Source organism: Bacillus rossius, chromosome 1 (assembly GCF_032445375.1).
Source record: "Bacillus rossius redtenbacheri isolate Brsri chromosome 1, Brsri_v3, whole genome shotgun sequence".
Taxonomy (NCBI): Eukaryota; Metazoa; Arthropoda; class Insecta; order Phasmatodea; family Bacillidae; genus Bacillus; species Bacillus rossius.
In genome coordinates, this window is record NC_086330.1 from 250,829,241 (window position 1) to 250,844,324 (window position 15,084).

General features: G+C 40.5%; 1 protein-coding gene across 1 annotated transcript in view; it reads right to left on the bottom strand.

Moving 5' to 3' along the window:
• The window catches only part of LOC134527470 (protein obstructor-E), a 64,976-nt gene extending 50,980 nt beyond the window's left edge, over positions 1-13,996 (bottom strand). Inside the window, exon 1 of the mRNA XM_063360167.1 lies at positions 13,927-13,996. Coding sequence (XP_063216237.1) covers positions 13,927-13,978 — 52 coding nt within the window. The 5' untranslated portion in view covers positions 13,979-13,996. The remainder of the gene's footprint in view (positions 1-13,926) is intronic.
• Between the last annotated feature and the right edge of the window lie 1,088 nt (positions 13,997-15,084).

Below are 15,084 nucleotides of genomic sequence, written 5' to 3' on the forward strand. Positions count from 1 at the left end.
TTTCCCTTTGTCTATGCAGGTTTTACCTGGGCCCAACTTATCTAGTTTTTAGTCTAGAGTAAAGAAGTGAGGGGAATTAGTCATGGCGCCAATCGCAGCCATGGCTGGCCAATCCCCTCCTAGCACATGATGCATGCTACTCTCCTGCATGGCTTAAACCCAGCATGAGTAAAGCGTATAGGATTCGGCCTGAGACGCACTTAGTCTTCTCCCTAACCCGGACCCCTCCAAAATACACTTAGTGTTTAGTTAGGCTAGGAAAAAGAAATAACGCCGAGCGTGATGAATATATACGCAAATTGTGTTTTTAACTACATTTCTTGACACGAATCACACGTAGTTTCTGTACCGCCGTTAGAATTCTATGTTTAGCAGAACAACATTTTAAACTATATAAATCAACTGCTCCGATAAAAGAAAAATAAACTTGAAAATACTTAGACCTGGACCTGATTTGTAAAAGGGAATTTTACTAAAATAATGCCCATCTGTTAAAATTCACTGAACAGTTAATACTATAACGTTTCCTTTTGGCTTAATGAACTTCCACCACAGATTACATCATTGTTGATACATATTTCCGTTCCATGCGACTTCTGTTCCATTCACAAAATTACTTCAACCAAATGCCGTATATACCGAGAGCTAAGACGTGTTTCTGGTGATAGCGTACGCACTAAAACATAAAACAAACAATAATGTTTGCAAGTTTTTTTATCGACATATGTTAGAATGATAGTTAATGCCTTGAGAGAATTAAAATTTTTTAACGGATATTTTTGAGGTTTTGATTGTTTAGATGTTTCAGTCTGGTCACAACTTGCGAGTGTCGTAAGTAGTATATGAAAGTATTTCCTGTGGCTGTGTCCTGGGTCCGGAGCCCGTTCCTATGTCCGCTAACTTGGATTGTCAAGTCACGGCGGCCATCTTGGTATCAAGTTACCTCTAAAATTCCTCAAAATTCCTAGAAATTTCCCTATTTTGAGGGGAAAAAATCAAGTTTTGAGGGAAGATTTCCCGTTTTTTCCTCAAAAATATTCAACTCAGAAAACCTCAAAAATACCTCCGAGAAAATTAAAATTTCCCATTTAGGCTTAAATTCGCCATAGGCAAGCCTCCAATAAGACTCTGGTAACCTTGACCTTGACCTTGACCACATATATGAAATCTTTAATTTTAGACCATAAACCCCCGAAAAAAAAAAATATAAATTGCTTACTGAAAATGTTTAGTTACTTAATAGATTTCAGTCCTCCTTTCAATACCCGACGAGAGTAAACACGTAGAATATTAATAAAAAATTAAAAAATATAAAATAAAATATGATTAAAATTAAAAAAGCCTTGCTTACGTCACACACGCCATATTTAACTCTGGAACATTGCACTTTTCGTGTCTGCTGAAGAGGCCACTAATACAATTTATTATCTACTGAAGAGGCCGCTAGTACAATGTCGTGTCTACTGAAGAGGCCGCTAGTTAAACATCGTGTATGCTGAAGAGGCCGCTAGTACCATGTCGTGTCTGCTGAAGAGGCCGCTAGTCTTGAGTTCGGCAGTGGACCGAGCCCCACCTTCAGGCTGGACTGAGCTATACGCACTTCGGTACAACAAGTTGGGAAGGGGGGAGGAAGCTGATAGAATATATACTGTTCGTTTCAAAGAACAGTCGGTGTATAGTTCAGTATGGGAGAGAATAAGGCAAGCGATGGATGAGAATAATTACAGAATGAACCAGAAACTTACTGAACTTTAATGGAGTACTATGTTACCTAATAGTATGGCGCACGTTAGAATTTCGCCTCTTAAGTATATGTATATAATTTTTAATAATCGTATTTATTTCGTGAACAATATTAGTTTACAATTTATTTTGTTGCTCTTGCAAGTTTGTTATTTTTGAATTATGACCATTCGCTGCCAAAGTCAGTAACCTGATTCGGGAAGGAAGGACATGTCAGTAATGGCTTTTTTTCTTCACAGAAACAAGAACACGTAGTTGAATACAGGCTTCGGGTGATTTATAAGGGGGTAACACGCATTTGTAAATGAAATTTCTTAAATATATTCTTTAAAAAATATGTGAAACTACTTTTAGATAAGCACCAAACTGGTGAAAACGTTATTATAACAGAGATTATACACTTGAGAAAAAAATTGTTTAAAACAATTTTGAGTTATTTCATAACACTAATTATTATTACTTATTAACCTGCAATTGGGCTTTCACCCGGTGGCAAGAACTCCCACTCACTCCCCTCTCCCCCCCCCCCCTCCATCAGCTTTCTCCTCAGCTCCCTCCCATCCCTGACCTCCACCATTTCCTCCCCCAGCCCATTCCACTCCCTCCCCGTCCTCACCAGGAAGGTGTTCCGCCCTCTCTCTGTCCGCCTCCACACCCTCTGGAGCTTACATCTGTGGTCTCTTCGTCCTCTGTACTCCCCTCTATGTACTTTGCTTCCCAATTGCCCCCATCCCCCTTCCCCCTTCAGCACCTTGAACATCCTGACCAACCTTTCCACTCTTCTTCTCCTCTGTAACGTTTCCCACCCCAACTCCTTAATCATTTCCGTTGGGCTATGCAGTTTCCCATCCTGCCCCTCCCTCCTTCTCCACATTCCCATCACCCACCTAGCCGCTCTGCGCTGTACCCCTTCCAGCTCCTTCACCTCAGTCACCAGGTAGGGGTCCCAGACCGCCGCCGCATACTCCAACATTGGCCTGACCAATGTGGAGTATGCCTTCTCCTTTGTCCTCCTCCCAGCTCCCTGCAGGGTCCTACCAAGCAACCCCAGCGCCTGCCTTCCCCTCCTGACCACCCCCTCTATGTGCTCCGCCCATCCTAGGTCATTTTTCAGTGTCACCCCCAGGTACTTATATCCTGCTGCCTCTCTTATCTCCTGCCCCTTCCAGTAATATACATTTCGTGTGACTTTCCTCCTCTTTGTAAATCTGACAACTTTTGTCTTACCAACATTCAAGGACATTCCATTTTTCTCCGTCCATTGCTCCAACCTTATCAAGTCCTCTGCTAAACATCCCCCTTCCCCCACAACCTCATACACTACACAGTCATCTGCAAATAGCCTCCATCTGGCTTTCATGCCCTCCCCCAGATCGTTTATCATAATTGTGAACAACAGAGGCCCCAGCACACTCCCCTGTGGCACCCCCGACGTCACTTCCCCCTCCTCGGAGCTTTCCTCACCCACTCTCACTCTTTGTCTCCTATTCCTCAGGAAATCACCCACCCAGTTTACCACCCTTCCATCCCTCACCAGCAACTCAACCTTTTCCATTAACCTCCTATGGGGGACCTTATCAAACGCCTTTTCAAAATCTATAAAGATTGCATCTATCTGCTTCCCCCCGTCCACCGCTTCCACCAGGTCTTCCAACAGCCCAGCCATCTGGGTCTCGCATGAGAACCCCATCCTGAATCCATGCTGCCTGTTATCCACCCACCCCAGATCTTCCATTTCCCCCTTTATGTACCTTCCTACCAACCTCTCCATCACTTTTCCTACACAGGACGTCAAACTGACCGGCCTGTAACTTCCTGGCTCCGCCTTATCATTTCCCCCCTTGTAGATGGGAACTACCACTGCCTCCTTCCATTCCATTGGTAGTTTCCCCTCCTCCAGAGACTGCTTGAAAACCTCCAACAGGTACTTCCCAATCTCCCTATCACCCAACTTCAAATGACTATTCCCTATACCATCTGGCCCAGCTGCCTTTCTCCCTTTCAACCTCCTGATCACCTTAATTACATCTGTCAGTCGCAGCTCAAAGGCCTTCCTGCCCATTAAACTGTCGTCCTCTTTACCCTCCCATGCCTCCCCCTTTGTAAATACTGCCAGATATTGCTCCTGCAGTAAGTCTGCTTTTTCCCTGTCCTCTGTATATTCCTGCCCCCCTCCTCCTCTGAGAACCCCTATTCCCTCCTCACCCTTCACTCTTCTTATGTATCTGTAGAGCTCCGTCCCATTTACCGTCCCCCCTTCCCCCATCAGCTGTTCCATGTAAGCATCCCTTGCTTCCCGCGATTTCCTCCCTAGTTCCTTCCCAAGCGCCTTCATTTCCGCCTCTATCTCCTCTCCCCCAAGCTTCCTTGCCCTCGCATGCAGCCTCCTACATTTCCTTTTCAACACTTTCAACTCCCTTCCATAGTAGGGAGGGTCACCTCCTTGGCCTACCCTCCTCTGAGGTACAAAACGTGTAGCCATCTGCAGCAGAATATTTCTTAAGGCAGCCCATCTACCTTCGAGGTCCACTAAGCTGTGGTCGATTTTTATTGGAAGAAAGTACAGGGAAGCAAACAAAAAAAGAAGTAGTCATGTCTTGAACACTGACAATTAGGCTGTTTCCACTGAATGCGGAAGTGGCCGAAGTAAAATTGGAACGGCCTGGCGTGTAGCCCACACACACTACACCCGATATGTCAGGGTGGTGCGCACACAATGGGACTGCTCGCCAGGCAGTGTACACTGTTAACAATTTTCACCTTCAATTTACGAACAACACTGATTACAAATTATCCATAAATTTATGGCTATCTTCGTAAATTGACGGACACTGAGATCACTTACTTTGAAAACGAATCCAAAATATTTGTTTGTATCTATATTACCAAACCTTTCAAAAACTTCTTAAGAACAATCATATTTTGTCCAAGTGTTAGTTTATCTTTTTTTAGAACGAAACATACAACTCGGAAATCAAAATACGGCGTGGTTTCCAAGAAGATTCAGTTACTCGTGGTTAATTCTTCGGCAAAAAGTCCGTAAATGTACTGTAATTTACAACAGTGTATGGGCGATCTCAGGTTTTCCTTTCTCTGTCTGTAGTTGGATTGTTCCTGCTGCACTACGTGACTGTGTAGTTGCTGGCCTAGGACCAGGGTCGGAAAGCATGGTGGTGGGGAGAGGGTTGCACATGCACGTGCGGTTAACCGACACAAGTCATCTCTGGATGGGTGCTTGTATGTTGTACACTGCCCATATTTTGGCCTAGATGCATGTAATAAGCAGAAAACTTGAAAATATTCAGAAAGATTTCCATAAATTACAGTATTTATGCTAACGTTTGTCAATCACGTTTCACAGTAACTCTTTTGCAAGCGCAAGCGGGCCCCTCAGTGCAGGCTTCTAATTTCCAGGAAAGGGAGGCGGGCTTCCCCCCCCCCCCCCTCCCCAAGGCATTTACGCCCACGCTCAGGCAGGAGTGGCTCCAGGCAGACTTCTCGGGAGGGACTATCGTAGAAATACAAGATGCAGTTGCAAAACATTACATTAAATAAGTCAAGTTTGGCCTTGGAATATTTAAAAATTTGTGGCGCCAAAAAACTGAATAATTTATGTTTTATACAACATTTTATGACAGCAAAGCTCAACACATGAATATAATTATTTGAGTAGCTACACTTCAATGAACCCTGTTAGAACAACTCGGTCTCTAGCGGGACGCGCCTGCGCGCAGGACCGCGAGAGACACGGCACTCGGCAGCGCGGCAGGCGGGATGTCCAGACCACGGACTCGCCGCGCAGACGTGTGTCGCAACAGCCGCGCCTGGCACGACCCGCGGCCAGGGGCCGGCCCGAGCACGATCTCTCTGCTGAAGGCCACTGGCGCATCCAGCCCGACTCCCCCTCTCTGTGCCGCACTTCACTGAGAATTACCATGTTCGTCTTTCGTTTTCTCATTTGATTCGATATTGTAGCACGATTTCAACATCTCGCCTAGTAAATAATTTTATTTCATTGAATACATGAAATATATTAAATAATCTACCTAATTCAAAGGTTAAAACAATAGTACAATGGATTTAAACTCATATTATAGTTCAAACACAACAACTCATAGGTGATTATTTATGGTGTTGCAATTTGTATGACATTCAAATGAAATTACATTCATATTGTTCCTACATAATTATTTTTTTTATTTTAATAGTAGAATAAATTTATTGTAATTAAATTAATCAAAGCATTATACAAATAATTTCCTCTTACATGCATATCATATTGATTATTTTGTGACTGTTTTGTAGGCAGGCACAGTATTTTTTTTTTTTTTGGCAAGTTCTGCGTGTTTAGTATATCTGTTTACCGACAGTTAAATCATGGCTTTAATTCTGTAGTTGAAGTTGATTTCAAATCGCGGGTACCAATCCTCGCTCTGGAGCTGCACGGACAGCAGCTGATCCACGACTGCGCAGAAGTGTTTCTGCGCAGGTGTGACCAGCCTGTATTGACGCAGGCGTGACCAGCCTGTATTGACGCAGGTGTGACCAGCCTGTATTGACGCAGGCGTGACCAGCCTGTATTGAAGCAGGCGTGACGGACGAGCCGGCACGACAGGCCTCAGGAGGGCTTCTGCCAGGGACGTGACCGTAACGGGAGCCTGAACGAGGCCATTTACAATGCTGTGGCTAGGATTTTCATAAATTAAAAAGAAACACGGAATCACCTGTTTTAGCCTTATTCGCTGTCCAAAAAAAATAAGTACACGTTAAAGACAAAACCATGAAAGTAAACTCGTATAGACCAGTGCAATGGCTCTTAAGAGGCCACTCCAGTGTTTCAGGGGCACTACGCAACCCGCGTTAACCTCATAAGATTCAATGCTATTTTCATTTTGCTTATAAATAATTAACTAATATAGATTTCGAAATGATGCTTGCTTGATATGTAAGACAACGATGCTCCTATCAAAGCCCTTTTCTTCAAAAACGTTCATAAATTATGGTTCAAACCTAGACAATACACTTATGCGTATTAGTAAAGATTAGTATAAAACCATAATTTATGCACGTTTTTTTAAGAAAGGGGCTTTGATAAGAGCATCATTGTCTTACATATCACGCAAACATCATTTCGAAATCTGTATTAGTTAATTAGTTATAAGCAAAATGAAAATAGCATTGAATCTTAAGAGGTTAACGCCGGTTGCGTAGTGCCCCTGAAACACTGGAGTGGCCTCTTAAATGCTATTCGTAATCAGAAACTTCCAGGAAATGCTGGTTTGTAAATTGCGAGTTAACAACACCTGAGTTCTGCACGCCAATTGGCGCCCGGCCAGGTGGAAGAGATCCGCCTAGTGAGGCGGGATGATAATTACGACGCTCATATGTGCTTCTAGCACGGTATCACCTCTAAGCGCAAGGCTCAGAACTGACGCACAGTCTTCTTGTCCTACAAATTTGAGCGGTGACCGTAACATTATATGGCTGAGAAATGAGGATAACGGTGTAATGCTTTCAAGAATCTGTATGGTTGTTTTATGCCTAAATATTACTCTGAAAACACGCATTTTGTCATTTTAACTCTTCTGATAATACAATCCTGAAACAAAACTATTTATCGGCCCTCAGCGGATTCTTAAATGCTTTTCGTAAATAGATCCGACTCTCGTGGCGAGAGTAGTTTTCAAATCGCGTTGTTTTCCCTGTAGCTGTGCGCACCGTGTGTGTGCCGGGGTGGGCAGGGGCCTTAACCTCTGAGAGGCTGCGAGGGAGCGCTCCGAGAAAACCCACTGGCTCCGGCCGCGGGATTCGAACCCAGACTGTCTCGGTGACAGGCGACTGATGAACCCTGCTGCAGCTAGAGCCTTAAACTTGTAGCGTCCTAGTGACATTGCCAACTGGGTTTTGCACCAATGCATCCATCAAGCCAAATAAATAAGTGGATATGATGTCAATGTACACAAGTGCCTGTACATACTGTATGTATTGTACCTATATCTGCATTTCTGTTATTTTCAAGGAATAACAAAACAAATATTACATAGAATGGAATTTCATGTAAATGTAAAATTTTCCAGTACTAGCGCAACCTTAGTCACTGTAGTCTATGTGTTCACGAACGGCATTCAAGAGAATATTGATGTTGGAGTAGTATTTCTGTTCTTAGGTTTCATATTATGAATATAATTTTGAAAGAAACGGGCTAAAATGTTTTTTAAGAATAATTTTGATGTATGGAAACTGCCAAATGGTATCTTGAAACTACAATACATACTTGCATTGCACTTTTATGTATATTTTTACACTATAGGTAAAATGTTATGGCTCCCATAGCCTGAGCATTGGTACAGAGTATTGCGCTTAGAGCTGATATCTCATTATGTTCGCCAGTGACCGCCAAACTTATCATTTTGGACTCACTAACACAAGCACACACCTAGCCGGGGGCTTATGACTGTAGTTTTGGAGCCAATACGATATAAGGTACGCCTACGGACGTGAATTAAAAGCGAGTGCCTTCAGTCGGCAGAAGGCATGAAGGCGGGAGTCAGCAAGCCGCCGCAGACAGGACACAGACTCGATCACGCCCAGGGGGCGCAACTGCACAGGCCACTAAATAAATTTTGCGGTTGAGAAATGCCAACATCAGAAACTAAGTTTTAAATATAAAGAAAACATAAACATAATGACTTAAATTAAAAAAGTAATTTTCAGACATTATTATTTTAGAATTTATTGAACGGTGCAAAACGGAGTGGCCTATTGAGTATAGATAGTTGCAAACTATTATAATTTGGAAATATTTTTGACAATGTTGAATTATTTTGGTAGCATGAAATGAGCATGGCTGCCACGTGTACATGTGCAGGTGCGTGTTCGTGTTTTTTTTTTTTTTTTTTGCAATTGAAACTCAAGTTATGATTCTCAACACTCAAATTTTGCGGCCATGCAGTTTTTAAGTTTTTAAACAAAATCTGAAACACTTTATTTAACTAAGTGTTTTGTTTGTTTTTAATTGGAAAATAGATAATCTGAAACATTTATGGTGAATATTCCTAGAAACGAACGACAAAAACATCAAGCTAGCCAACTCTTTCTTTCAAAACGTTTACGAGTTTTAAGTTCTTAGGTTGCCGAAAATAAATACCGCACAATGCACTGATTTCCAAAGAATAATTTTTCGAGAAAGGGGAGAAATTAAAAAAAAAAAAAAAATACAGAAAAAATTATTAAAATTTGAACACGTGTATTCAAAACCACTTACAATACTACCTATTGATACCTAACACACTGACATACGCGCCTATAGTAATAGCCGCAGGTGAAGTGGCTTCTCACACAGTAACATACTGTCTTCACTGATATTCTGCAAGTTTTTTTATTAACTTCGGGGAGGAGGGAGGATGTATCTCCCCTATCCTCCACTAGCGTTCGCCACTAAATCTAGTGAAAATCCAAATTTATTTTAAAGGGGAAAACAGTTCTTGTTTCAGAGACAAAGTACTCTTGAGACTACTCAGAGTTCAAACTGAGTGAAAAGCAAGGGCAGTTATATTGTTCCCTCAATTCACACTTACACTAGATTTGCCTTTTTGGAACTTTTACAAGTAATTATATCAAGCATGTACTGCTTATTAAAATAATCATAGAAACATTTCTAGAGTTTTCAAACTATGAACGATCCAAATTAAATTCAAATTATGGTAGCTCAAAATGAAAATTTACATTAATGTTTTTCATGAATCACATATTTACACTTACATGTCAAGATGTTTTGCCGTAGAAGCATAACGCATTACATAGTCCTAAAAATATATTTGCGAGGTGCTGGAAACCCTTTGAAATTTTTAATGTAGCAGATTTACACAAATGGTTCGCTTCTTCAAGCGTATGTGTTGCAGATAGTCTGCTGCTAATACTTGTAACACAAGAGGCTGACAACCAGTGAGTTTTAGCCATTCCACCTTTAAACAAATTTTGATTGCACCTACATTTTGTCACAACATTCCAAACAGCACAAATATTTTTAACACAGTGTCCTTAAGTTGCAGAAACATTACAAAGTGTCAGTAAGATAAAGTTACATTGTGTGCTCTATGAGAGATCGCTTCATTTCGGCTTACATAACGTTTATCAATGAAAATAAATAAAATGTTTTTGATTATTTTTAGTAAATAATATACCCAATCCTTGGTAATATTCTGTTTTTCCAGTATTAAATTTGTTTGCGTATAAATCAACATATTTTAACTGCAACATTCATAATACAATTTATATTACACACGTTGCCTGAATTTTAGCCTGACTTTTTTTAGACGCAATTTACCACTGAGAATAAATGTCAATAACTGAAAAATTACTCTTATGTAGAACTACTACTAGTCAAATCTTTTGATTTATAATACTTTGAAAATATAATTTAAAACCGCGACTTTTCAACGGTACCAGACTTTAGTGAAGAAAATGATGAACACTATCATCGAAGCTACAATTTTAAAAGGAAGATTTAAAGGAGAAAATGTACTGTTGCCACGCATCATAATGACTCCGACAGATATACCATTCGAGTTCAAACGCTTGCAGTTTCTGGTGCGGCTCGCTTTGCAATGACCATCAACAAGGCGCAAGGACACTCACTACAGTGTGTGGACTACACTTGGAAAATCCGTGCTTCTTGCATGGACAGCTATGTGTGTCTTCCTCACGTGCCGGGAAGCCTTCTGACTTACACGTGTACGCACGAGACGGGAAAACTAAAATTATTATGTATCCAAAAGCACTTCAATAAACAGAGTAAACAAATAAAATACTTTTTTTAACGTGCCAATGCGAAGTATCCCAGTTATAGCTTGTGTGTGTGTGTGAATGTTTGTTTGTCTCGTATGTGCTCCTAAACCATTCATCCGTTTGCGATGAAACTTTGCACACTTGACCTTTGAAACTCGAGGAAGGTTACTGTCTAGGTGAGATTTCAAAAAATCACCCTTGTCCCCCCTTCCTAAGCCCTTAAATCATAACTTTGACATTACTTGATGAAATTTTGTTCACTTTGCATTAAAAATTATTTCTAAAAAAGAGGTAGTTGTATTACATTAAATATTAACCATACTCCTTTTCCACCCGTTAAAAAAAAACAGAATATTTGTACTTTTTGAGGAAATTTAGCACACTTTACGTTTAATTTAAGGGTAAGAATTACCGTTTTTAAAAAAATGTCAACCCCTATTCCCTTCCCTACACTTTAAGGCAAAACTTTGGCATTTATTGATGAAAATGTGTAGATATGACATTCAAAATAAGAAGGAAATTACTGTTCAACATATCATTTAAGAAAATATATAAGGTCTGCCTACATTGCGATTTAAAAAAAAAACCCCCCGTCCCATTTTTCATCCCTTTAAGCATAATGTTGGCACATATAAATAAAATTGAGCACAAATAAGTTAAAAGAAGAAATTTACTGTTTTATCTGATATCAAAAGAGCCACCCCAATCCTTTTGTCCTCATGAAGTTCCAGAAACCACCCCGTCTTCCTTTTTCCATCCCTTGAAAAAGGATATTGATATATTTATGAAATTTTGCACACTTGGTGTTAAAAGTAAAAAGATAACTGTCGATATCCAAATTTCAAAAATTCTCCCACTCCGTGTCTACGTGTTCTTTCTAAAAACCGCCCCTAATTCCCCTTACTACCCCTAAAGAAATATTACGGTAATTCTTGATGCCATTTTGCAAACTGGACGTTTAAATAAAGAGAAAACGTCTACATGTAGTTATAATTTACTCATATCAAGTTATCTATATGGGATTTCGAAAAGCCACCCCAGTCTACCATTCCCACCACTTAAAGTATAGTACTAGTACAGCTTGATAACATCTTGCTAACTTCACGTTCAAACGAGGAGGAAAATTACTCTCTGCATCTAATTTTCCTTAAAAAAAATGTATTCAAAACATGATGTTATTAAAGATTACACCATCCCCCTTTCCCACCCCTTTAGGGAGAAATTTTCACTCCTTGATAAAATTTTTCACACTTGATGTTAAAAATAAAATTACCCTTCTTCGTTATAGAAATATATTCCTTAATTCCACTTTTCTACCATTTAAATCATAATTTAGGAAACTCTTGATTAAATTTTGTACACTTGACGTTCAAGTTAAGGAGACAATTACTGTCTACGTCCGATTTCGAAAGAGAAAATAATCTTCTGCGGCCTATGTTCAGCCCGGGCAACGCCAAGTATTTCAGCTAGTATAAAATAAATCAATATATTTGCTCTGGTTTGTTCCTCCAAACTGCTTCGGTTTTAAATTTCTTACATAAAATTACCTAGGAATAATTTTCACGTGGACAATTGGTAGCATTGCTGGGAAGTTAAATAACTCAGTTGAGCGAAGCGAGATTCCTCCAAGTTGATTCCGATGAGCTGACCATGAAATGTGCCGAAATTTTCCAAGATTTCTCCTTGATATTTACTCGAGTGAATGTTGATGTCCTCCCCCCCCCCCCCCCCCCCTGGTGCAATGCAAACGTAACCCTATCAATTCAATTAATTAATATTTTATATGTTTGCAGGTAGATGTACGTAAAACAAGCAATTGCAGTTTTACATTGAACTTAAATTTTGTTTGAATGAAACACACGCAGTAACTAAGTAGGGTCAGGTGGCGCTGGCAGGCTTGCAACACCGCACTGAGACGGCGCTCCTGCAGCTAGGCGTCGTGTCGCTGGAGAACATGCTTTGCCGCGGGGAACCAGTCGCGCAGTGGCAGTGTCAACACGTGCACTCACTGCGTGACCAGCCACGGGCGCAGTGCTGGGCGGACAGAACCGTTACAGCCCGTGAACTTTCATTTACAACCACATATTCTGTGCTTCCCAAACTACTGGAATATTGCATCCAAGGAAACTTAATCAGTTTTTTTTAATAGTAGTAACAGCACCTCCTGATCAAATGAGCCATTTTGAAATCTATCAGAACCATGTAAAATACTGGAAAGCATTCCTGATATTTATATGCTATGTTTGAAATAAAATGCATTATTAGTAATGTTATAAAAATTGAATCTTCAAAATCATCAAATGTGTTGTAGACGATTTTCTTTAAATTTTAAACACTTTCCTTGCCTCTGCCTATCACTACGTTATGAAATTACATTTTTAGTTAAGAAAAAGTTGTTTTAAAACGGTAATATTAAAAAACTTATTTAATGTTGGAATAAATTTGGTATTGTTTAATGTACTTATTGCTGATTGGGATTAATCTGTTATGAGGGTGTTTTTTTCCGCGTACTGATACGTTGGCAGCAATGCGAATTCGGCGCGAATTAAACTGGGTGCAAAATTGAAAAAATAACACTAACAGTAGGTCGTGCCAACAAAATTTCACCGCCAGGTTTTCGAACCTACTGATTCACAATAGCTAGGGGCAGGCATTATTCGTGAATAAATCTGAACGCCTTTTAGACTGCAACAAGGTATAGGTGCACCAGCGGTTTCTTCCTTGTGATTGGCGGCCGTCTGTGAGAGAAGTAGTTGCCTTATTTGGCTGAGCCACTCAGGACGCATTTGCTACCGCACTGAATGACTGTGATTGGTGTTTTAACAATCGTAATGTACCTCAAAGAAACTCACCCAATCACGAAACACAGACGATGCTACAGGTTTTAACTTTCAGCTAGTCTCGGAATCTTTTTGCGAAATATGCATGGCCCTAACAATAGCGCATGGGAGACAGGTCGTGTGTATAGAATGGAAAATAATATATTTTATTTCTCTTACGGTCGTATGCCACATCAACCAATGAGAGTAGAGTAGGAAGCCATTTAGGACTAGATAACTGTTTATATTTATAAATCTTATTGCGGCAAGAAATTGTCGAGATATTACAATGTTCGGGTGTAATCCTGCTGTAAAAATTAATTAACGCCATTACTTATAAGTCACTAGCAAAACGTGTAAACAAAAAAAAAAGTTGCGTGGTTCAAATTAACTAAAAATCTTAGATAACCCATATTTATTTATATGTTGAAAAACTGTGATCACAAGTAGCTGGTCAGACGTCACGGCATAATCATTTGGTAGTAAATGTAGCTACGTACTAACACCGGCAATAGATGTCGGATACATCGCGACATGAAATGAACACGTGAGCCTCGGGCGACCAGCGAGGACTGACCTGCGGGCACCAGCGCGGCCAGGGCGCTGACGGCGGCGAGCAGCGGGCTCATGGTCGTGTCGTCGGGACGCAGTGCCGGCGCGGGCCCGCGGCGCCTCTTATTGGGCGGCCTCGCGCTCCCCCTCCACGCCCTCCCCGCCACGCTGCCGGCTTGGTGGGAGGCAGGCGTGCCTGCTCTACCTCTCAGTGCCCATGTGGGGGGCTAAACATACTAGCTGCAACCAGGGGCGTAGCCGGGGGGGGGGGGAGGGTTTAGGGGTTCAACCCCCTCTCCCCCTTTAACACCAAATTCTTATTCATCACTCAAACAAATTTCATATTAAAATTTAAAAAATTTTCACCATTACAATATTTAAATTTAAGTACCGAAAACTCCTAAAATAGCACTATTTTACACCTTAAAATCCAAATTTTCCCGGCGGGGGAGGACCCCCGGACCCCACCGCTTTAATTCGGCGGGGGGGGGGGGGGGGGGGCGCATGCTTCTTAACACCCCCCATACACAAATCCTGGCTATGCCACTGGCTACAACGCGAGACAGCTGCTAACTGCTCAGGGAAGTACTCGGAGAAAACCACCACATGTTTTCCTTGATATCATAAAATTACAGGAAAAAATATTTAAAAATAAAAATTTATTAATAAAAAAATTTAAAAAAATAAAAAAATACATAAATTTCTGGCTAGTACAAGAACTCTATCTTTGCTCAACAATGATAAGTTTACAAGCTAGCAGAAACTTATGCATTTTTTTATTTTTTTTTATTTTTTTATTAATAAATTTTTATTTTTAAATATTTTTTTCCTGTAATTTTATGATATCAAGGAAAACATGTGGTGGTTTTCTCCGAGTACTTCTGATTAATCTGGTCAATATTATGATGGTTTTCTCCGTGTGCTCCTGATTATTCTTGCCAATATTATGATGGTTTTCTCCGTGTGCTCCTGATTATTCTTGTCAAATATTTTGATGGTTTTTCCCGTGTTCTTGCAATCATTCCTGTGGTTTCTTCAAGTGTTACTGACTATTCTGAGGAACCGCTCTCTGCATGGATTTTTTTTGTCTAATGAGACATGTCATTTTATTTGAAGTTACATTTAATTCGATAATTTCTGCTACTAAATCAAAACTTGCAATATTTTTTTATCAGGTGGAATT